This window comes from Necator americanus, chromosome X (assembly GCF_031761385.1).
Source record: "Necator americanus strain Aroian chromosome X, whole genome shotgun sequence".
NCBI classification, from domain to species: domain Eukaryota; kingdom Metazoa; phylum Nematoda; class Chromadorea; order Rhabditida; family Ancylostomatidae; genus Necator; species Necator americanus.
The window spans coordinates 23,972,701-23,996,718 of record NC_087376.1 but is presented as its reverse complement, the minus strand read 5'-3'; the positions used below and the strand labels follow the sequence as shown (position 1 = coordinate 23,996,718).

Here is a 24,018-nt window from a genome sequence, read left to right as displayed (position 1 = left end):
GACATGAAACCCATAGCTTGTAGGTGCCGTGTAAATTTGCGATTTCCGTTAATCTATTAAAGATCCTGATTCCTACATTGTTTAGTGGTCAACGTTTTGTCCAGCTTAGTACAATCTTAGAATCCCAAAAAAAAAACAGACGTATTGAATTCGAAGCACTGTACGGAGTTCGTTAAACAAAATTTCACGGTTACGGCATCTAGCTCCATTTTTGGTATTGTTATTGAAGCGTTTTTAATGGAGGGCAGTTTGCCTCTTGCGATGACAATATTGGTGGTGGTATCTGTGCGTCTCCACAACGGTTTACTACCTCATAGTAGCGTGGATGTGACACTGGGCGTCGAACTGCGATGCACAGCGGAGGTTCGTCCTCCGGCAGGGTCTCCCAAGCTGAGAAGGAGTTCGACACATCCGACATTCCGACTTCTCGGAATCGGAAGCCTAGCTAAGAGTAAACCACTGCTAAGATTCACCACCGTCTTGGCAAAATGTCGCTAGGTGGTTCCCTGATCCATATAGGTTGGGCGACGACCTGTGGTGAAAGCTAAGCTCGCCGTGGCATGGCTGCTTAGTTTGGGGAAAAGTCTCTTTGCCACTCCAGCATATTCACTGCCTCAGTACCCTGCACACTGGGCCCTGCCGTCTCAGACGTCGGACGGTATGGCGACCGGTGAGAGGCGATCAAATCTCAGGTTGCTCAGGACGTCATTGATTCTGGACCAAGGCGACACACGCACGACTCGCCACTGAGACTGTGTGCGTACAACGCGAGAACAGTGTCCACAGACGCTGACCTGCATGCCCTTCTCGGAGCTGCAGGGCGTATCAAATTTCACGTGATTGCTCTGCAGGAAACCAAGTGCAGAAGGAGCGACGTACGACAGATGAATAACGGTACACTCGTCATTCGTGAAGAGAAGGTTCCGTCGCGAGATGTGAGCGGTGTTGGTTTTGTTGTGCACCCATCTGTCGTCCATCTCGTCGATTCTCACGAGATCCTGTCACCTCGTCTGGCCATTCTTCGCCTCCGCCCTCTGCGCCAAAAAATCTATCAGTATCATCAATTACTATTCACCAACATCAGCAGCTGATGAATCCGAATTGGACGCGTTTTACGAGGAGCTGGAGGAAGTAGTCTGCAACGAGGTCCTTTTACAAATTCGTTGTCGGAGACTTTAACGCAAAACTAGGAAAGGCCACAGAAGAGGAATACAGGATTGGAAGATTTGGACTAGAGAACCGGAATGCAAATGGCAATCGTCTCGCCGGGCTGTTGTCCGCCGCTCGCCTCTTTCATGGAAGCTCTCTTTTCATGAAGAAAGATCATCGTCGGTGAACATGGGAATCGCCCAATGGCGCGACTCGTGCGGAGATCGACAACATATTCACCAACCGGAGGTAGTGTCTACTTGACGTCTCAGTAGTGCCATCCTTTTGTAGTGGTCCTGATCACTGTCTCCTTCGTGCGAAAATACGACTTAGCCACACGATGGAAAAGAACATCTGCTATCGGCAACGAAGGAGAAAAGAAGTCGTCTACGACGATTGCGTACTCGAGGACTCCTTGTCCCAAGGTGACTGGCACACTGAGGAGGACCCAAACGTGGACTACGAGATGCTGCTCAGAGGATTACGAGCCTGCGCTGAACGTGCCTCGAAGCCGCGCACGACAAACTTGGATCGAATTTCGAAGACCACCAAGGAATTGTTGGAAAGAAGAAGGGCTTTGAGGCTAGATCCGAATGCATCGCACAGTGAGCGGTTAGCAGCAAACACTAGCTGCAGAAAAGCTTTGCAGGAGGATCTTTTGAAGCACAGGCAGAAGAAGATTCTGGAAGCAACACAAAAAGGACAGGTCTAGAGAAGTGCCGCGAGGACATTCACTAATATAATATTCCGCTAGCAACCTTGCTGAGCGAAGACGGGACTCGCACGTCTTCTCGTCGTGAGATGGAAATCATTACGGAGAGGTTCTACTCGAACCTTTTCCGTTCATCAACTCCTGTGTCAACCCCAATCATCCCCACTGGCGAAGCTCCACCACGGATTCTCCCTTCGGAAGTACGAGTCGCTATCAAGAGCATGAAACCTGACACAGCCCCCGGACCTGATTTTATATCAGCAGACTTTCTTCGGGCTAGTGGCCATCCGCTTCATGTAATCTTAGCAGCGCACATGACATCCTACCTTCAGAAAGAAAGGAGCCCAGACCAGTGGAAGACCTCGCGAACCGTTCTTATCCATAAGAAAGGTGACCGAGAGGACCTTCGGAACTACCGTCCGCTATGCTTGCTGAGCGTGTTATACAAAGTATTCACCAAGATCATCCTCACGCGCATATCTAGGACGCTGGATGAAGCCCAGCCTCAAGAACAAGCTGGATTCCGCCAAGGGTTCAGCTGCTTGGACCACATCCAGACCGTGTCGAGGGTCATAGAGGTTTGCCGGGAATACCGTCTGCCCTTTGTTCTAACCTTCGTCGACTATGAGAAAGCCTTTGACAGCGTAGAAACGAATGCAATACTGTCAGCACTGGTCGATCAAGGTGTAGACGCGTCGTATGTGAGGACATTAGCCAATTGCTACGATCGATGCACGACTAGGATACAGCTTTTCCACCGCCCTCTCATTATACCCATTGGAAAGGGAGTACGACAAGGCGATGCTATATGGCCGAAGCTGTTCACGGCTGGATTACAATGGATAATGAAATCACTATCCTGGGAAGAAAGGGGCATACGTGTTGATGGAAGATTTCTTTCGAACCTTCGTTTCGCGGACGACATCGTTCTCTTTTCGAGCAGTACCAATAAAGCAGAAACGATGCTCAACGAATTGAACGAAGCAGGGAAGAGAACTGGACTACGAATAAACAGAAAGAAGACACTGTTCATGAAGAACGCCTACTGCGAGGACCGAGGAGTACAACTTGAAGGCTCCCAAATCATGGAAACTTCGTCATACGTATACCTCGGACGTTCTATGAATATGGAAAACGACTTGAAGGAAAACTGATTAGAAGAATGAGAGCAGCATGGGCAGCATTCGCAGCCGTCAGGGAAGCTACGAACCAACTGACGGACCATGATCTTCGTGCCCATCTGTTTGACTCGACAGTCCTTCCATCGCTCTGTTACGCAACGGAGACATGGGCAGACACCGCGGCCACGTCTAAGAAGCTACTTTCTACTCAGAGAGCTCTTGAGAGATGTCTCCTGAAGTTTAACCGGCGCACACAACACCTTGCCGGTCTTCGTAGCTCCGACTTAAGAGGAATGTCCCGTCTTCGCGACCCAGCGGAATATGTATCGAAAGCAAAACATGGATGGGCCGGTCACATCATAAGAAGAATCGACGATAGATGAACTAAAAGAACGCTAGAGTGGACCCCAAGGGACGCTAAACGCCCCCGAGGGAGACCGCCAACGAGATGGGGTGACGTGTTCGCTGCACGGATGGACCTGCTGAGAGCTCAGCTGGATACGGCTCAAGGACCTCGTCAACGTCACTCACGAAGCTTGAGAACATCTTGGATGACAATGGCGAGGGAACGAAACGAGTGGAAGAGATGCTGGGGCCCGCACATCCAGTGCAGACGGGCCATCTAAGTATCTAAGTAAGTATCTGTGCGTAAGTAGACACTTCTCTCCATAGCTTCAATACTTGCGTTGGCAAAGGTTTTCAGTACACATTCTCTGTCTTTTGCACAAAGACATCCGGGTAGGTTTTTTTGTGCAGCCTTCCATTTCGGAGCAGATTCGCATCCACGATTCCTTGTGAAGTTATGAAAAAGTTGTGACTCATTCATATCCCTCCTTCCAAAGAACTCTGAGAAAAACCTTTGCCTTATGTAGCAGTGGCATCAGCCATCCCACTGGGTCATATATGGATGCTATCGTATTTGTTAGCATTCGTTTTGTGAGATTCGATGGAAATTTTGGTTAGCATGAAATTTGGAAATTTGGGTCTTTGGGTTTTGGAATTTTGGGTCTTGGATTTGGATTTGGAAATTTGGAAATTCGGGTCTTGGATTCCATGTAATGCCCAGTACTTTCTGTAATGTGTCCGCTGATTTATCCTTGGGCGAGATTTTGGACCTTAACTTTATATGGTTTGATACGAATTCACGAAGATTCATATTTAACTCGTTAAACACTTGTTTTGTTCGCGAGTAGAGTATAGTGAATTATCCAGCGAATCCGCAGTCGAAATGAGGTTGTCAACATATAAGATGTCTTTGATGTCTGCTACTAGCTGGTCATCCTCCCTGTATTGGTCGAGATGAAAATGAATACTTCCAGCTAGAAGGAGTGAAGATGTTATTAAACCTAAAGTTACTCTAGTGAATCGGAGTACTTGAATGTTATTTGATGTGGGTGGTAAGTTGTGGTTACGTAACCACAAACATCTTGTGCTGTCGCGGTCTTTTTCGTGGAGGCGAACTTGTAAAAATGTTTTTTCCACATCTGAAATTATAGCTAGTTGTCCAATCGTGAATCAAAGGAGTACCCCAAACAGTTGTGGTAGGATTAGTGACCCACAATGCAAATCGTCGTCTAACGATGAACACCCTTTGTAATGATCAGACGCATCGTAAACTATTCGAAGCTTAGTTGTTGTCTTATGTGGCGTTAGTACTGCTTGGTGAGGAATATAATGGACGTTGGATACTTGTGATTTTGTCGTGATCGGAACTTCTTCCAAGATCTATCGTTGAAGTTGCTCTTGGAATAATTCATTATATCTGTCCAGTAAATTTTCATCCGTCTGCAATGAGTTCCTGACGCTGACTAATCGACTCATTGCTATTGCTATGTTATCGGGTATTGGGATGTTCACATTCTTCCAAGAATCGAACATAATATCCATCATGTCGTTTTTCTATTGTCTGATTGAATCTCTCCTAAACTTGACGGTAGGTTATCGTTTTCTCTCTCTTTCTCTAAAATGGAATACCCTTTTGTGCCAGCTGACTCTATTGACCACTTCTAGGAGTACTTTTCCCACTTCTCATTCTCCTCATTATCAGATCGTATATCAGAAGAAACTACATTTACTTGTCTTTCAAGTGTCCAATATTCATCTCATTTGTTCAGTTCGTCATCATGTCTCTCTACTTGTACTGATGTTTTAACTTGTTCCGTTAATATATGTCCAAGGCATGTTGGAACTAAATGTAGTCCAGATGGAAGCTGTACGTGTGGTTCATCATTTTTCATCAGCGTCCATAATTGATCACAACCGAGAAGAATGAACGGTTTTACGGTTGAGCTATCGGATCTGAGATTAAGTGGCAAGTTTTCCTGTCGAATGAAGTCAACACCTTCCATACAAACTGGAGCAGTTACGAATGGCTTAGTTAAAATGTCGTGTGTAAACAAGATTAGGGAGAGTGGATTGGGCTTTCCGCGTCCCATACTTCAAGTGAGACCTTGCGGGAGCTTGTTTTCTGTATCTGATCAGAGCCGAAAGTATGAAGACGCATTTTTTCTCTTTTATTGTAGGAAGGCGCAATTCCTCAGAATGTGCTGTGTCGATAAAGGAAATTTCAGCGCTCGTTTCCAAAAGAACTGGAATTTTCTTGAACTCTTTTGTGGTAAGATTCATCACTGTCATTATACCTGTGGGCAGAAAGGTAGTTTGCTCATTTTCCAGATATTTTTCTGATTGGATTTTCGGGAATGTTTTTTTCCTCTGGTGAACTAGGACTTGATTCTTGGCTAAGAAGATTCATCTTCGCTGTTGGTTTAAACGTTTTCACGTTTAATCAACGTTTTAACCGTTTAAACGTTTTAAATGTTCAAACGTTTGGGTTTTTCTTCTTAGTATGGTGTCGCTACTGACACCTGAAACTTGCACTTCTTTTGCATTCTGTTGTAGTGTGTTACGAAAAGGAGCATATTAAGCATACCTTGTGATCCCGGATATATTTCATTCTTTCCTGAGGCGTTCTAAACTTGTCGCAGTCGAATGACTTGTGAGCGCCTTCGCAGTACTTGCAGGAAAGTACTTGTAGATTTATTGCGTGTCTTGGTCTTTTATCAATGTTGGGTGTATTTGACGAACATTCTTTTCCAGTGTAAAGGGACACCAGTTTTTCGTTGGAGATGACCTCCTCTAGAAACTGAAAAAGATTTTCATACTGAAAGGATTGTCCATCACGGTCGTTTGCTTTTTCACGAGGATTTTGCGTTGAACATTATTAGGAATTTTTGACAATATTTGTCTTATCACCCATTGGCTATTCACATTTTCGCCTTTTTGTGCTAACTGCGTTATTATTACTTGGACTTGTTTCGAACAGCCTACGTTGATCACGTACAGCGGGTCACCGGAGGAAGTAATTGTCCAATCGATTAATTATTCTGAACACGAGCTCCACTGACTTTCCATAATTGTTCTTCCTAGAAATTCGGGGGCTTTCATAGTTTTCTTTCGTGATTTGGAATTTTCTTACTGACTCTGAAGCTTCCCTTTTAAGAGCGTTAAGTAATTAGACTTGTGGAGCTCAGAGAGGTTCTGCGAATGCACATTAGAATGGAATAATTCCCAGAAGTTATCCCATTCCCAGATGTTACCGCTAAATTGTGGAATTGGCGTTCTTGTCTCAAGTGAAGGTAATGTTGATTCAATCGGTCCGCTTGCACGGCTAGGGTCTGTTGAGGAGTTAAATGTTCTTTGTGGGTGACGAGCATGGGAACGAAATGCTCGTATTTGAGCTTGATGTTGCAGTGTGTAATCGAAGACCAAGGTTATAGAGTCTTGCGCCTTAGACGAATACACCTCAAACTCGTCCGTGTGTTTTGGTAGTGGCTCTGTTAAGCTAGCCAAAACGGCAGCGTAATCTTCTAATTGTCGTTTAATTTTTGGTCTGGCTGCTTCTATAGCCCCTTCCTCTAGCCTCTGAAGACTGCTTCGAATAAAGGTTGGTAAAATTTCTCCCTCTACGCCCGAAAGTGGCGAAAGGGGGATCTAGTGGATTCTAATCCGTCTTCTTTGAAGCGCGTTAAGTAATCGCTTAGGAGTCGCTAACTTGTACGACATCATGCTCAAGCCCTGTAGATACCAGGTAACGTAAGGCAAATTCCCTAGGATACTTGTCCCAAAGGAGATGAACGAGAGAGAAAAGGAACGCAAATGGAACGTGAAGAAAATTTTTAAAAAATGACCTACCTGAGTTCTGTATTGTACCGTTGCACCATGTAGAATTGAGCTAAACTTGTCTAATGCCACGCGGGACTTAATACTAGTGAATCAACTTGTCTAGGAGTACGGGATAAAAACACTTGTCTCTTGTACTACTTTATCCTTACTGCACGCCAAGGGTCCCTAATGAGGAAATCTACTGCTTATATATGGTACAATGCACAATCCAAGATCTATGTACCGATAAAGTGCGAATACAAACATTACATCAAGAAATGAACAACAACTTCTATTCTAACATTTTACAGACTAAACAATATGTTTCTTCGTCGACTTGACTTGTCGACAACTTCTGTAAGACTTTGAAACTTACTAGAACTTCCCCTTTGTATGCATTTCTGATCTTGTTGGTGCCCAATTTATTCCCTGAGTTTTGCAAAACTCGAGCTTGTTCGGTGTGTCTATAGAGGCAAATAATAAGCATCGAAACTCAAATAGACGAACACTCTACCTTAATGCTTTCTCCTACCTTCTGTATATAAAGGAATGGTAGCGTACCGAGCCAGACTTAGGGCGCTGCTATACTTTAGCCAGTCTTTATCTTTCGTCATACGCTCGTGAAAAAAACAGCCCTAAAAATGGTATTTGCGTTTCATTGTTATCATTGTTATTGCATCGTAACTTGTCTTCAAAAAAAGGACGATAGAACGAGCCGTCTCATCACGAACATCATCTAAGGAACCGCCGTGAGCTTACAACTGTGAGACAGCTTACAGCCGTCAAGAACACTGCACCGTGCCAATGGCAGTGTAGAGGCATCGGAACCGTTTCGATTGCGTTGCGGTGTTCGCCACATGTACCTTTCCTCGTGCTGGCAGTGTTTAGTTGCTACGACCGTCCAGATTACGTCGCATAGAAACATCCACCATGCTGGTGATGACACTAAGGTTGAATTTGGAGCGAGTAAGCTGACATATTGTGGAGTTTGGATTACTGTGCTTTGGGACACATTGCAGGCGAAAGTACTATGGAAATTGATATAATGGGTAATGCAGACAAACGCTAATGTAGTCGTTAATATAATATATGATGCGGATAAATCTGTGGTAGCGTCAGAACATCATTGTGGGACCACCCTCATTTTCTGTCATTTTCGCATCCATGTTAGTCATTGCGATTTCAGCAGGAATGTCATTTTTTAGTTCAGTTGGCATATGCGAAATTATATCATTCGTAGCAGTTTCGGACCAAAAATAACGTCCTGCCATTTCGACACGGAATTTGAATAGAGAGTCATGCGCTGGTGAGCTGGTCACCTTGAGGAGAGAAACGACAGGTCGTGTGTCAAAAAAACGTTAAATTGGGAGAGATAACTAATGCACTTGTGGAAGTTCACAAGCATAATTTCTATGTCTCCGGAAATGGAAATGCATTTAATATTAATTCAATCCTTGACTACTTATCGGAAGATACTCCATTAGATGAAGCTCGACGAAACAACGCGTATTTGTCGTGCATAGGAGAGAATACAAAAGTTGGCGGCACATTCAGAAATTGGATGGAAACCGTCATGCTAAAACTCACTGTTCTTGATAGTGATTTTTCATGGAGAAGCCGTTTAAAACTTGTGCACATTGGAAAAGCTCCATGAGAAAACTTATCTTCTATATAAAGAAATCACAGCGCGTTGAGTTAAACGTGAGCGGCTAGCATAGTTCGTCTAACTTAACTTGCGGCTTCTGAACTGTGCTGTTTCAAAACACAACATCTATACTGCATTATTATGCATTGAAAAAAGTTCAATTTGTAGATAAAGTGGCTGTAGCAAGCAGACGTTTCAAATTTCGTTAGAATGGTCCATAAGAGGTGTAATCATTTGCATGGCAAAAACCACTGCTATCGGAAACAGTTAACCTAAGGTCGTACCATTTACATCAACTCTACTCCGTTGTTCTTGGATTTGCTCGAGCAGGCGCCAGTGATGTTTCCTTTGGACCAAACCACGATCAGTACCTGGACAGAATCTTCGCCTTCAAACGGTACATTTTTTCTTTGAAGGATCTCGTTGTCACCGGATCGGCCGCCTTTCTGGAACAAACAGCGTGCAACGCCCGGCTCTGACGCAACGGTTATTACTAGAACGCATCACGTGTCCGGACTTCTTTATTGTGTTTTCCTTGGTAAATGTGACAGAGTTTCCGCTATTGGAATGATGTATGAAAGAAGTTTGAATGGCCTCTTTCATTTGCGCCAAGCGGGGTACTTGAGTATCATCCCTTTAGCAGAGCGTTCAATGTCGCCGACCGCCTATTCCTCTTGCTTATGAAACGAGCTTATTGAGTGGAAAAAATATCCCATTTAAGATTGTATCACCCGCATCAGATGTAGTTCTTGTTTTCAGTGTTTGTTGTAGTTGTTTTCAGTGTAGGCGTCAGTGATATTTTCGTCTGTCCTGGTCAAGTTGGCTGGCCATGTCTTCGGTAGAGCCTTTGTTGGTTAATTTTCCTCCGCTTGCTAAACGGAGTTGTTGAGGGATACGTTGAAGAAGAAAGAATGGTGGTGCTACGAAGGTAAAAACGGAGCTCGATGTTCATCTTCTTCACTACATTTTCGATACCTCTGTGCTGCTCTAAACGCAAGATGTAACGTGGATACAAATGAATAACGGTACCAGAAGTGTGCCTGTAAGGAGATCGGAAAAGTGGGTGTTATCCAGAGGTGTGTACTACGACAAATGCGTGTTCGACCTTAACAGCGTTATGTTATATGCCTGGCGCCTTCTTCTAAACGTTCAATTGATTAGAATCAGGGAATTTTATTGAGGTGTTTTCTTCCTGTGACGTAGTCTATTTGACCTGAAGTGCCTGATCGAAGCGCGCAGGAACCACCTCAGATCTATAACGATGGTACCATGGAACAAAGCTGTTAACTCGATCTCCAAATGGTTTGGCCGTACAAAGTAACACTGATTCAAATTTCTGAGCTGACTCTATGTTGAATATTGGAGATACAAATTTTTCGGTTAAACTAGGCTGAATCATAAAAGTCTTGGAGCATAGGCAAGCGAAAATGCTACCTACATCATTAATATTGTGCATCTGTGAATGGTACAAGTAGAAAGTCTTTTGATGTACAGTTGTGAGAAAATGGAATGAACTCAGCTCAGCGATAGCCACGGTTAAGCATAGTTGGGAAAGTACTCTCCTTAAAACTCTCCTCCTCTCCCTCTCCCCTCCTCTACGCCCCGTAAAAGAACCTCTTAAAGGCTAAAGACCATGCAGGGTCGCAGGTTGCAGAAACAGACAACGATAGGAATAACGCTCATTTTTCCTAATTGCCACAAAAAAACGGCCTGGAAGGTGCGATGCGTGCTCAGAGATGACACGCCCCAATAGGACTTCGAGCGTTCCGGGACGCTGTTCTCTACGACGAGTTCTATTAGAGCGCCTTGTGCACGCGTCGCATCTTTCGGCTGTTTTTTACGGCAATTAGGAGGAAATGGACGGTATACAACCTGTCTTTACAATCTACGACCCCGTATCGTCTTTAGTAATCGGAACTCCATACCGCCCCGGATTCGTGGGGTAATGCCTTTGAAAACAAACGCTCCCTTTATTTTCTCTAATAAATCGCTCAGAGAGCAATCACAAAGTCAAGTATAATAAGTAGAATTAAGGAAACAAACTGAACACTTAATAAATAAATTAAAACAGTATAATATAGCCAGTGTTATGTTAATATCAAAAAGTGTTATAATAAATATTAATACACAGTGCTAAAAGTAAAAAAAAAAATACAAAAAACCTTGGCTTTGGGCGCTAGAGGCGAAAGCAGTGTAGGAACGCTGCAGGAAATGCCATGCCCGCGGCACGCGCCCTTCAGATGTTGACATATTCCAACATCAAGAATACAAATTCCATAGCGAATACTGCAATGGAACGCAAGATATTTCCATGAATTATTTTAAGCTTGGTCATCATTTCATCTAGACTTCAATATTTATTCCTCTATGAATCGAATCTATCTATGGATCGATTCGAATCCGCCCTCCGCTCAACAAGCCTTCCATCCCTCAGTGATGGAAAAACTGATACCAGACTTGACTGGGAGGATAAAAATACTGGCTTGACACATCGGCTAGCCATTGCAAGTCATTGGTTAGGCCAGTTACACGTTCGTAAACCTCAAACGAATCTGAACTGGAGTGAATGTGGTGGCGAACCAATTCCATTCAATTCAGAATTTCGAAGTGAACCCCAAGCGGATGGATTAACGCCAAGACACTTTGTCCTTTTACTGTATAAAAGAAGATGGTTCTTTTCATAATCATTTAGTCTCAATAAAGCGTATAACCAACGGACTACAACATAACTACGAGGATATTTGTTGAACTTTGCGCAACAGTGTGACAAATTTCAATATGATTCACGAAAATAAAACTGAATTGAACAAGAAGAAAACTAAGTGCACAGATTCTTGCAAGCCTCTGAAAGATCAGAACTCGATTACCTGCAGGAACAGAAAATATTAATGTTATTATTTTTTCTACAGCACCTGTTGTTCTATGAGTTAGCAGTATTTCCCAAATAGTATTATGTTTGATTTGAGTTACATGAAAGAAGTTTCTATCGATCTTCATATACAGACGGATTTACTAGGAATGAATAGATAATTTTACATCTTTTCAAAATCCCACTCTTCAATGACATTAAGGTGTACGGTGTGCTGTAGAAATGGAAAAGGAGTTCTAAGGTCACTTTTTGAAAGCGTTCAGCTTTTCTTCCTTTCCAATCCACATCGTCTCTTAAAAGCAGCGCATCACGAATCTGACGTAGTGAGGGTATGCGCGAGAAACGCTAGATGTGTGGTTGTTGACTGCAGAATTCGTGGTGGTTCCGCTCTTCCTAATCATTGTAAAACTCGGCCTGGGAAACACATTGGTTTCTGTGAGGTGCGTTAGAGCGCACAGTCTTGTGGCATGTTCCGGTGCTCTAAGCAGCCTATTCATTGGTTTTACTTGAATATTCAGCTCTCAAGAGTCTGCTGCGTGTTATGATAAAGCATATCACGAATTTGGCGTGGTGAAAGAATCTGCAGGAGAAGCTAGAGATGAGGTTCACTTACACAAATTCTCCCACATTTTATCTTCTATTGCAATATCCTTAGGTGCGTTTTTGCGTGCGTTCAGGTGCGCAGGTTTGAAAAACGTCTTCATCCAATCTTGCATTCCTTTGAAGGCTCTCTTCAAAGAAGTTCATATTCGAAATTTAGTGCTTTGAGTTATCAGAACAATTAGTCATTATCACTATCATGATCATTTTATTTCAATTTAAAAAAGCGGAGCAGAACCAGACATTGTCTCAAAGGTCCTTGAGATTACATTACAGACGACTAGTGTACCTTTTTAAAGATATCTCTTTTTAATTGTGCCTACCACCTCCTTGCTGCAATATACTTCATTGGAAAATATCCTACTTGCTTATAGAAACATTGAGAAAGTGAAAAAATTGTTTGGATCCTGTACATTCTTTTCTCAATGTAATTTGTTCTTTATTACTTAGTGATTCCTTATTTTCCTGAAGAATTACGTACATATTTCTCCACGGTCGACTCAGTTTGAACGCCCCACAACATAAAGTCTCTCTTAGAAAGTAACCCTACTCAATAACCTTTCACAGATTCTACTTCACTTTTAGCGAATTAATTATATTCTCACGTCACATAACGCGATTTTTTAGAAATATCTAGAAATAAACTAAGTACTCGTTTTCAATCTGAATAATACACCATGTTTTTACGGAGGTTTTCGCACAGATGTGTGCGTTTTCTTTGCTGGATTATTGCATATTTTCACACTCGCAAGTATCTGATTATTCCAGGAAGTGAAAAGATACCGTGACTTTCTGAGCCATGAGAAAACTCGTCGAGATCCGGCACTCTACAAAACAAATAACGTTGACCGGCCAAGCGTCCATAACGACAACATATGTGGCACTATGAGTACTTTGACTTCGCAGCTTACACTCGTAAGGATATTCTGGAATATTTGAAATGCGATTAGAGCCTTCTCAAGACTCCTTTAAGCATGTTTCTACCAATGGCCAGTAAGAAAATGAATATTTTTAGGAGTGGTCAGAAAAATTGCGTTCTATTCAAGTAGGGCAGCAAACGCCTTCTCAATCAATTCCTGCTCTACGTGCTTCGGATCGGAACTGATATTTGAATTCAATTCGTCCTCTTTTGTTCCATTTTTTTGCATCGTTCGAGGCTTCCTCTTGTCGCAACATGTAAACCAACGATAAAATCATACATATTAGTTATTGTCTGACGTATTGAACCTCAAAAAACCATGATGTTATGTCTGATAGCCTACTTGAGTCATCCAAATAAGCTGATTCCAGCTACAAATTGGTTCTTAAATGGTACCAGTTTCAGTCAAATTAAAGCTGAGGCATAAAGCAATGCTCGTGTCCTTGGGAACACGGTAAAACTCGAGGAACTACAAAGAAAACCGCTAAATTCTGTTTCCGTCCACTCCTATTCATATTGTGGACACAACACTCTAATTTTGCTTTTAGCACACTTCAAGTTGCTGCACGAAGCCAGACCTCCTCGACAACGAAAAAATTTGAAGTCTCTGCATTCCAGAGTGTTTCATTTATGCAACATACGATTTCCTATTTTATTCAGGTATGAATGATTGAAGTGATCGCGAAAGCATGTAGTACATTTGCAACAGCACATATCACATCGACAAAAAGCTTTCTACAAGGCATGCACTATGCTACGCATTTATGCTCTGCGGTTAACCACTCTGCTGATTAGTTACGTTCAGGCTTTGCTTCGTTGATGTTTAAACACCAAATTTTCATGGGTAAGGTCTGCGTGATGTTTCTCCCCTTCCTGTCCATCCGAGGAGAAGGTTGACAGGAGAGTGATTCTCACGCCGCGGTGGTATCTTTGACCTGCGCGCAGGAGTATTTTGCTGAGGAGATTTCGTTCCGCCAAGTTTGTTATAGATAAGGGTAAGCATTGGGAGGAGTACATAAAGGCCGTTGCTTGCCGTAGGACATAATATGATAGATGTTTCCAATTCACCAATCATTATTTCCGAAGCATCTGTGCACACCGAGTACGTATGTACTTGTTGTATACTTTACTTTCGTGTTCGTTGCTTGAGGGTTCCGAGGATAGGAGTGGAGTTTAATGCCAACACTGAATGTTTTCTGAATGTCATAGGAGTATCGGTAGAATTAACGAAGAAACAGAGAAGCGAACGAATTACCATTTTCGGTAACAATAATTTGGATAATTATAACCCCATTTGATTTTGACGAGGAAATGTTCCGTGAAATTAATTGTACGAACTGGAAAACTGGGCTGGAAACAAGGTTAATTTTCGCATGAAATCCCATCACCATATTAATTGCTTTTGATAAAAAGTGATAAATTATATCATCAGGAATCCTTTCATTTCTTCATTTTTTCCCTTTTGTAGTTTCTTTGAAGCGGATATTTATGCTTCTCAAGCTCATAATAATGAGTAATCGAGTTTAGAATAATGTAGCAAGAGGTTGGAAAAGAAAATTTGGGAGGAAATTCAGTCCGTTACTTTCAGATTATTTTAAAACACTAAATTTACAGCATTTTATTTATATGTGGCTGCATTAGAGTGAATTCTTTGCTGACCTACCTTTCACTTTCTTTAAAAGAAGACCATGAAAATTTTTGTAAATTTGACTCTTGAGTCCTTCCAAAGAGTGGCGCATTCGGAAGCGTTCGTGGGAATTTTCTATGTTGGATTCTCTCCGCTAGAAAGGGAATCTTGAATTGTAGTTCTCAGCAGCGACAGGAAAGATGCCGAAAGAAAACTCTACAGATCCGGGAATTAGAAGTCTCAGAAATTGAAGTCTCAGTTTACGTTACGAGCCAACTGATCTCATCCATAGTAGTGATGAGGTGAAGGTGAATTCCATCACTCATGCGGGTGTAGAATGTTGCTTCTATGGGTAATTTCACCGCTTATTTGCTTTACATGCTTTTATTCCGTAACTCTCAAGAATTCCGTCCTTGAGCTGACTAGGATTTCTGTGCACTTCTGAGATCTCTCGATCTCCGGGAAGTTTCTAGTATTCTAAAAAACTACGGGCAGAACCTTAACTATCAATAGAAGGAATTCAGCATTAAAGATTCTCCAAACATCGTCTTTGATGATAAATGAACATTTTCGAAACTTTTTGAACCACCTGAGTTGTTTTCTTTCTCCGTATGAAGAGCAAATCACGAGCTAGCTCGATAATCTTTGACAATAGTGAAAGTGAAAAGTAGATGTTGAAAGTACTCGTTTTTCCAAATGGTTCTGATACATTATTTGGGAAGCGAGATGAGTGGGAAGAATATTATCAGCAACTCATTGATAGTATTAACAGCAAAAGACTTGAGATCGTAATTAATTTTGAAATACGAGGTTGACTGCTTTTTACACCTTGAAAAATTGGCGTTCGAAAACCGCGTCTTTTCTCCAGGGGGCTTATGTAGAAGCTAAGTGTTTCTAGAAGTATCTTATATACAGCTCTTTTCGTTGTCGGCAGCAAAGCAGTGAGCGAAGAAATCATTACCCACACCGTCAACAACGGATTCGACGAGCAAAACTTCTCTTCACCTACTCGCTCTAGGCTATCGGAAAGTTCTGTTGAGATGGGTATCCCGCACACTAAGAGAGACAACCCGTTAATGCCGGGTGAGCATCTGTCAGTCATTGCTGCTTCACCGCGCCGATCAAGGTTTCTGCAAGAGATCGTCAGGGAAGACGAGAGCTGGGCCCCTCTGCGATAACATTGGTGGTCATGCCCACTGGCTCTCCCAAGAGAACAGCCATCGCGGCAAGTCCACGAGTTGAATGACGCAATCCGACAAAAGCGACCGAGACGTCCTGCACTTCACCTCATCCATGACAACACGGCTGCACTTCGGCCATTCGCCGTTAAGTTGAGTCTCTGGGATGGGAATCACTTACACATCCACCCTAGTTACCAAACTTCGTTTCGTCGGACTACCTCTTCTTCTGGGTTCTCGAGCATTCTCTGGAGCAAGAACTGCTCAATTCTTTCACCGATCTCAAACCCACTGTGAAGTTGTTCTTTGAAGCTTAGCCTCAGGATTTCTGGTCCCAGGAAATTCTAAAGTTCCCAGAAAAAGGAAACACTACGATAGACACTTACGGTAAATACAACGACAGACATAATCAATGTGTGATTTAGAAACTGTTAAGTTGTTAAGAGTATGTCAAAGAAATAAGTAGCAAACCTAATAGTTGCTCGAAATCATCAAGAGAAAATGATCAAATGATGGAATATTTATATCATTCTCATTCATGACTCCATTCTGATACTGACTCAGTTTTCATTCATTCAAAAAGAGGAAGAAAGTTTAGCAGAAGTGAAACTCAATGTTCCTTCTTAAAAGTTGACCAGCACCATTGCACTGCAAATTGTCTCGGATGAATTGAGGATGACAGTTACGTTACTACTCCGAAGTATCAAATATGACGCATTCCTTCCCCAAAAGCTTTTTTTCTGTTCGACATGGAATGCAGCGATCAAAAAGTGCGTGAAGCTTTAAACCATGGTTACAGATAATAGTTGAGATAATGTATTACAATTGAAGGTGGAAGCAACCCTTCTATCGTAACTATGCATCATTAAAGTTTTCTTTTCTTTCAGGGAATGCAAAGACAGCGTTCGCGGTCGAGTGTCATAGTGAAAATGCGCCCCTGGAACAAATGTAGAAATATGGAAAGTGATGAGCACGCAAAGTCACCAAGATGAGTTCCAAGATTTCTCCGAAAAAAAAGTACAACAAGGTGAATCACGTTTAATTACGGAACGAAGAAAATTTCCGCAAACGCTACATACAACCAAGCTACAACAAATAGGCAAAAGTTCTCGCATTTATTGGCCTAGCACGTGCATGTACTCATTTTATGCCCTCGTGCACTTTGCAAGTTCTCGCAAACTCAGAATTCAAGATGCTTGATTTTTTTTATCAACTAATTGGAGATAGCAGTGTGTGTAGAGGTCCGGATGTGAGTGCACAACCGATGGAAACCTCTAGTGGAAGCCAAGTTTTTTTTTCATTCTGGGGTTTCAGTTCCTTCAGTCCATTCATTGGTCTTACTTGAGTAGGATGGCGAGGAGACCTCCCTGATTTTATACAAGTGCAGCGTAGGGTACAAGGTTGGCGCGTTCTAACGTACCTCGTGGAAACTACGACCATTTTTTTCCACGTCGTTCTTCAGAACGATTAGAGAAAATTGAGCGTAGCCACAAGTCATAGTCGTAAACTACCTCCCAAACTCTACAATGTCCCACAGGGACTCTAACATCACTAAACAATCAATCTATTACTTAATCTATTGTATGTAAAGCATGACACGAAAATGTAGCTGGAGTAGACAGTGCAGCAGGACAAAAATATCAGTTGGTTGTTCTTAAAAGGCTACGAAAAATTTTCACGAAGAGGCAACAAATTTTCTTTTATTTTGCATCAGATTGCAAACACTTCTTTCATAATTCAGGTTCACTGGTTGCTAAATCCAAACAAAAGTCAATGAGCTTGATCACTGTCAAAAAAGTCATGAGTGGAGTGCACAAATTAAGTGCGAAGCTCTTTTTGGGTAGTTTTACCATGCAATTTGATGATGCTACTCTACAGGCATAACACGTTTCTTGTAGAATGTGAATGGTGGAACGTTGCTTGTCAGCAGTGTCGTGGTTGTCGTACTTCTCAATAATGAATCCCACTGTCGAATTCTCTTCCTCAACGCCCTCACGTTGAACTGAAGTGTTTTCCTTATAGTTCGTAGGTTTCTTAACCTTTCTTTTTTTTCCCATGTCTGTGCCATTTTCTATATCCTAGGCGTTCTTCCACTCACTACTTCCGAGCAAAATGTTAGGAGCCCAATTAGGTTCATACTTCAACTTATTTTAAGTCAGTTAGCTGGAATATCGCGCTTGGTGCTGCGTGTTTGTTCTCGTCAAGGTGAGACCGCCGCCGTGCTCACTCGCCAACATTTCGAGTGGATACTCGCAAGGCGTCCATTTTGTGGTCGGACGCTACCGCGGGTCCATTTCGCTATTCAGGCACACTCTTTTGATGTCACCATCTTGTTAAAGTTCTCTATCAATGCAGTAAATGCGTCCTACAAATTGCTTTCCAAGCGAACTTACATGGATTGACTGTAGTTGACTCAGGATTCCAAGATACCTATAACTATGTAGCGGCATCAGATTCCATAACGCACTCATCGAGTTGTTTTATCATAGTGGAAAATGAAAGTTATAAACTCTTTCCATCAGAACGAGTTATTTCTTGAAGAAGTATCAAAAAAGTTGTACTAGCAGCGCTCACCATGATTAGTTTTTTTTTTTCGGAAATATGCAGCAATCTTACATTCTCAAACTATTAGTATTTTACTACAGACTGTTATTACCTAGGTGCGCTACTCCCGAACAGAGCTAATTTCAACATTGTTGTCATAAGACTAAATCAAGATTTATGCTGGAAATGGAATCTGAGAAATTTATAGCGCTACTGAGACGAACAGGCTATCCAACATTATTGGATACGCGTTCGTTGAGAAAAGGGACTCGCGAGGAAATTGTGCCATAGCAAAAAAAAATTGAATAAGGAACGCACACAGCCCATGAGTGGCACCTAACCTAAAAAGGAAGACTTATAAGAAAACCTCCGACAGAAAGTGGGATTTTCTTGTTCATTACCAGCAAGACGGGTTGGTCTGACCGTGTACAGGAAAGGCATCGAAGTGATGACCATGTTTTCCTCACGAAGACTTCGTTATGGAACGGAAACGTTTTTTTTTTTTTGGTTTTTAGTGCACTTCATCCACTTTCCCTCCGCTTCACTTGCACTACGTTGATAACCAAACATTCTTCTGTTTATATGTAGTTTGTCCACTTGAAAACTTCTACAGGTACATACTCTCCACCCACCAGTAACAACAGGAATATCACTTTTCGTTCTCAATTTTTTTGAAGAAAAATCCAATGAGTAATACTATAATTTTGGGTCATAACCTAGTTCGTTCTTCTCGAAACTAAAAACTGAAGATTTAAGAAAAGAGAAGGTCACTGGATTCACTGAGTGATCGTACCAGCTAATGTTATTCGCAGACAATAGCCTACTCAATGTCTGCTCCTTATTCTGAGAAAATACTTTAGGTTAGGAAAGGAAGCGTTGTTTACTGATAGGTTTTCAGTTATTGCAGGATCAGCGGTAGCGGTTTTGGATTAGCATATCACAAAAGGCACTGCTTTCGAATATGCTTTCAGAATTTGGTCTTTTCAAACTTTTGGAAAACAGGCGAAGTTCCTTCCACGCTTGTCAATGTTGCTTTCACAGCTGCCAGTCCATTTCATACTGATTGGAATATCCGTTCCGATATACGTCTCTGCGAAAAAAAAAATTCTTTCAGAGAGCTTGCACTTTGTTCACAACATTGTCTGCCATACCAATAGCAACGCTGAGGGGTGTGGAATTAAAACTTGACGAATCTTTGCATTTTTTCAAATTACACATTTGAGAAAACCAAATTCTGAAAGCGTATTTGAAACCGGCGGTCTCTGTTCTTCCGATTGGTATCTTCAATAACTTGCTATGCGAGGAAAGCCATAGCTGCACTTTTTCGTTTCTCACTGCTCCGGTTTTTGCTCCCTTTTGGTCTATTCAGAAAGATGTGAACAGCTATGTCTTTTAAATTACGCTCATTGTGCAAACAAAGTAGTGTATTATATCATTTGCTCATTTATTTTGGAATATGTTAAAAGTTGACTCAATTAACTTGATTTGACTGACGATTTTATCGTCTGACGCGATTGTCGGCATTCTCGCAGAGGGAGCCGTTCTTGAACATAACCGTGCCCAACCTTGTCGATTTTCTGTGTGAGCTTGCACAGAATCAACTCATTCGTCGCTATTCCATATTTTACGAAACCTTACGTCTCGTCTGAACTGCCTAGTCTTCAACTTCCCTCTCACAACCTCAGTCCAGAAATTCAGTCTTCGGTCAGGTGGCCAGCTTGAATACGACGAACTCATAACTCGTTGAACGAGGCGACCTGCTGGTCTTCTTAGTATATGCCCAGGTGAGCGAAGACGATTTTCTGTAATCACTTTTCATGGCGTTGCAGGATGTTGATATCTTCCACGTGTCATCCGCTAGTACATCACATCGATTTCAGCGTAGAGATCTCCACTATGGCATTCCTTTGTGCAAAGTAGCCAAGCAGACGTCTAAGTATCTTTCTTTCCGTTAGGCAGTGTTGCGAATAAGTAGACTCGCAGCTTGACTTCGCTGGTGATGGGTGTCGACCGCAGGCATATTGTTAAGGAATTAACTGCAGAAGTGGCCCTTACTTTTGCTGAATATCTTTTTCGTAGCAAGGGTTCTTTTTCAGCATACATCACAGGCAAAAGAACCCATCGACAAGTACGATGCCGTGTCCGTGCACCCTGATTACCGTTTGAGGTCTTGAAGAGACCCACATGTGTTTGCACTCACGAGGGCGTATTCAAGATCGGTCAAGGGACATGGTGCTAAGGCGCTGACGGCAAGGTAATGATTGAATGTTCTTCGCATGATGCCATCGATGGCGAACGTGAACAGGAAGTCTGCCACTGCCTGTTGTCTTACTCCAGTTACCAAATCCAAACGGTGTTGTGCAACCGGCTGGTGTTCGAACTGCAACAGGTATTGGTTGATTCATGTCACCAAGCAAGCAAACAAACTTTCCTGGTACCCCATCGGTGCGGAGCGCGTTGAGAAAACGGCTTCGATGAGAAGAGTCGAAGGCGGCTTCAAAGTCCAGAAACGCCAATTGCATTGGCTTCGAAAACCACTGCCAGATTTCGATCGCTCTCCTGACGATGAACACCTGGTCAATCGTAGATCGGCCAGGACGAAAACCAGCTTGTTCGTTGCGCGTTGTTTCTTCGCGACGTTTAATGAGTCAGTCCAGGATAATCCACTCCCATACTCTGTACATAACACGCAGCAAAGAGATTCCCCGATAATTCTTATGGTTCGAAAAGAAAACTTTAATTACGCATAGTTACGACAGAAGGTAGGGATGGATTTGCTTCCACTTTCAGTTGTAATACATTATCTCAACCTGTATCTGTAACCATGGTTTAAAGTTTCACGCACTTTTTGATTGCTGTATTTCATGTCGAACAGAAAAAAAGCTTTTGGGGAAGGAATGCGTCATATTTGATACTTCGGAGTAGTAACGTAACTGTCATTCCTAATTCATCCGAGACAATTTGCAGTGCAATGGTGCTGGCCAACTTTTAAGAAAGAACATTGAGTTTCACTTCTGTTAAACTTTCTTCCTCTTTTTGAATGAATGAAAACTGATTCAGTATCAGGATGGAGTCATGAATGAGAATGATATAAATATTCCTTTATTTGATCATTTCATATTTCTTATTTAACAATTTAACAGTTTCTAAATCACACAGTGATTATGTATTGGAAAGGTTGCTTCACCGACAGCCACTCCATTGGCAGTGTTAAGGACAGGAGAACATCGTTTTGTCGCTATACTGTTTCAGTTATGCAAAGGCTTTCCATGGGTTCTTGTCCTCCCACACCTTTTCAAACTCCTCCGCTCTTGACGTCTACTCGTTATCGCGGTCTTGTTGCAGTTCACGACGCAACTTCCATCTGAGACGCTTTACCTGGTTGAAGTCACAAGTGTTGCGGGCGACACATACAAAATTGCACGTGGATTTTGTCCCCGCAGATGCGAAGAGGAACTTCTTCTGCGGCAATAGAACTGGGGGCATTTCTTTGCAGAGTCCTGGATGCATTTTGTGAAGGATTCCGCATCGCTAAGCTTCTTCCTGGTCCGTACTCCAACATGAATAGGCACACATTGGCCGCATTCTTAGTCTTTTAGACCTGCCATGTCGATTTTCGATTAACTAGGAACTTCTCGGTTTTTCTTGTGGTGTCTTATCTTAAGGCTAAGAAGAAATGGACGGTGGTCAGAGTCAAACGCAACGTCCCAAACAGCTCTAGATTCCCGGATATCTGACTGGCGAATGTTCCTCGCCAGGACGTAGTCGAGCTAAAGTTTTAGAATCCTCATCTTCCGCTTGCGCTGCTTTTCAGGGGTTGAAAGGGTTGACCTCTGCCACGTGAGCTGATGGCGTCGATGACTCATCTTGAACGTGGAAGCGATGATGAGGCCCGTCAGTTCACGTAAGTCGACCAGACGGTCACTGTTGTCCGACGTGCGCTCCACTGGATAGTACCCTTTTCCTTCTTCTTTTGCTGTTCGCGTGCCATCTTCGCATTTGCATCGATCCCGACAATGACCACCTGCTGGCTTGGTATTTTAGACATCAACGCATTGAGTTCATCCTAGAAGGCGTCCTTACTGTTGTCCTCATCGCTTTCCGTAGATACGTGAGCATTTACGGCCCAGAGTTCACGTCCTCTGCAATCCCGCAGTCGAACAAAGGCGCATCTAGACGACGCTGAGCCAAATTCGCCGCAGTATTTGGTGTAATTTTCGATGCTCATGACGGGACAATCTCTGATTCGTGTTTCGTGCCGCGCAGAAAACGGCACACAGAGATATTGCAAAATTCAGGGCAGGGCGGTTTATGCTTGAACTGCGGAACACTGTCGGAGTTCAGCGTGACAAAAAGAATGGTTGTTTCCAAACATTTCATTCTTCCTTCAAAAAGTTGACCTTTCAGGTTATGGGCTTTGGCGTTGTGGTGAACAGCAGTAGCTTTTGGCAATAATAACATGGAAATGTTGCGGCATATAAATGTGCACGTTATATAGCTCGTAGGTTCTTAATGCGTACACTCAAATGCTTGATTGCATTCTGTGAAAGCAGGGCCACCACGTCCAGGTAGTAATCGGACTCGTATACGCTGCCGTTAGAACTTATTTATTACATTGCTCAGAGAAACGAGACGAAAGGGATTGTGAAGAAATTGTGACACTATTAGTAGCGATATGCATTTTGCGAAAGGCTCCACCATAAACGAACGTTGTACTCTCCTTAGTATGAAAACTTTTAAGTGAATAATGTGACTCGAAGATAGCTATAACACCAACATTTATTACTATTATGCTTTTCTTGCTCACGGTTTTACATTAGAGTACGTAGTCACCAAGACCCTCCTTCATGCCGGTATGCTTTCTCTTCTTTCTCTGATCATAGCTTCAGGAACAGTACTGCGCGCAGATACTGAGGTATGTAAAACAAGTTGTAGTTGGATTGATTCACCATCAGTTTAAAGTTTCAGCAGTGGGAACCCACAACCTATCCTGATCCTCGAACAAACGCGACGCAGTGCAATACAGTAGAAGACTCAACTTTGTGCGATCCGGATCGCATTCTCACGGATACCTGGCGTCAGGCAATTCACAACAACATAGTTGCGCAAACAAACAGTAAGAACACTCAACGAATCAAGAGAACTAGAGGAACAGGGTATACTCTGAAATGATCCATCAACGCAGTTATTCATTAGTGCAGAACTGGATTCCGATGCTGCAATGACACTCATTAATAAAACTTAGAGAATGCGTTGTTCGCCTTATACAATTAACGATGTTGGATAGAATGTTTTCGTGTAGTTGAGTTCTAGCTTATTCCAGGGTTGCAGAACGCTGACATTAAATATACGGAAAACGCAACCGAAGAGTGTCGTGAAGGAAGTTTAACCGGAATTCGAATATTTGTTATTCTTGCGAGAAGAATTAATACCACCTTTAGTCAGAACATTACCAGTAATGACCTGGTTCGATTACCTGTTTCTCGACTCTGT

At 42.5% G+C, this 24,018-nt stretch overlaps 8 protein-coding genes across 11 annotated transcripts in view; 5 read left to right on the top strand and 3 right to left on the bottom strand.

The window, feature by feature from the left end:
* Window positions 1–237: 237 nt before the first annotated feature.
* RB195_025181 (uncharacterized protein) lies at window positions 238–1,091 on the top strand (the record flags this gene model as incomplete). Of its 2 annotated transcripts, none has more annotated exons than XM_064213213.1 (3): window positions 238–363; window positions 520–670; window positions 787–1,091. In XM_064213213.1, the coding sequence occupies 3 exons, from the start codon at window positions 238–240 to the stop codon at window positions 1,089–1,091; spliced, it is 582 nt and encodes a 193-aa protein (XP_064069094.1). The 2 variants fall into 2 exon arrangements, with proteins under 2 accessions (XP_064069094.1, XP_064069095.1); XM_064213214.1 differs by having other exon boundaries at window positions 262–363.
* Window positions 1,092–1,489: 398 nt separating this feature from the next.
* On the top strand, window positions 1,490–1,861 carry RB195_025180 (uncharacterized protein; the record flags this gene model as incomplete). Its single annotated transcript, XM_064213212.1, has 1 exon — window positions 1,490–1,861. The coding sequence occupies one exon, from the start codon at window positions 1,490–1,492 to the stop codon at window positions 1,859–1,861; it is 372 nt and encodes a 123-aa protein (XP_064069093.1).
* Window positions 1,862–1,950: 89 nt separating this feature from the next.
* On the top strand, window positions 1,951–3,015 carry RB195_025179 (uncharacterized protein; the record flags this gene model as incomplete). Its single annotated transcript, XM_064213211.1, has 1 exon — window positions 1,951–3,015. The coding sequence occupies one exon, from the start codon at window positions 1,951–1,953 to the stop codon at window positions 3,013–3,015; it is 1,065 nt and encodes a 354-aa protein (XP_064069092.1).
* An 8-nt stretch (window positions 3,016–3,023) lies between these two features.
* RB195_025178 (uncharacterized protein) lies at window positions 3,024–3,365 on the top strand (the record flags this gene model as incomplete). Its single annotated transcript, XM_064213210.1, has 1 exon — window positions 3,024–3,365. The coding sequence occupies one exon, from the start codon at window positions 3,024–3,026 to the stop codon at window positions 3,363–3,365; it is 342 nt and encodes a 113-aa protein (XP_064069091.1).
* A 4,153-nt stretch (window positions 3,366–7,518) lies between these two features.
* On the bottom strand, window positions 7,519–10,244 carry RB195_025177 (uncharacterized protein; the record flags this gene model as incomplete). The annotated part of the gene is made up of 3 exons (XM_064213209.1): window positions 7,519–7,607; window positions 7,676–7,778; window positions 10,227–10,244. The coding sequence occupies 3 exons, from the start codon at window positions 10,242–10,244 to the stop codon at window positions 7,519–7,521; spliced, it is 210 nt and encodes a 69-aa protein (XP_064069090.1).
* A 10,491-nt stretch (window positions 10,245–20,735) lies between these two features.
* RB195_025176 (uncharacterized protein) lies at window positions 20,736–21,047 on the bottom strand (the record flags this gene model as incomplete). Its single annotated transcript, XM_064213208.1, has 1 exon — window positions 20,736–21,047. The coding sequence occupies one exon, from the start codon at window positions 21,045–21,047 to the stop codon at window positions 20,736–20,738; it is 312 nt and encodes a 103-aa protein (XP_064069089.1).
* Window positions 21,048–22,295: 1,248 nt separating this feature from the next.
* Window positions 22,296–22,753, bottom strand: RB195_025175 (uncharacterized protein; the record flags this gene model as incomplete). Its single annotated transcript, XM_064213207.1, has 2 exons — window positions 22,296–22,552; window positions 22,609–22,753. The coding sequence occupies 2 exons, from the start codon at window positions 22,751–22,753 to the stop codon at window positions 22,296–22,298; spliced, it is 402 nt and encodes a 133-aa protein (XP_064069088.1).
* A 627-nt stretch (window positions 22,754–23,380) lies between these two features.
* RB195_025171 (uncharacterized protein) overlaps window positions 23,381–24,018 on the top strand; it is a gene marked incomplete at both ends in the record, with an annotated part of 35,403 nt that continues 34,765 nt past the window's right edge. For all 3 annotated transcript variants that reach the window (XM_064213202.1, XM_064213201.1, XM_064213203.1), the window contains 3 exons: window positions 23,381–23,440; window positions 23,494–23,641; window positions 23,849–23,991. In XM_064213202.1, coding sequence (XP_064069082.1) covers window positions 23,381–23,440; window positions 23,494–23,641; window positions 23,849–23,991 — 351 coding nt within the window. The remainder of the gene's footprint in view (window positions 23,441–23,493; window positions 23,642–23,848; window positions 23,992–24,018) is intronic.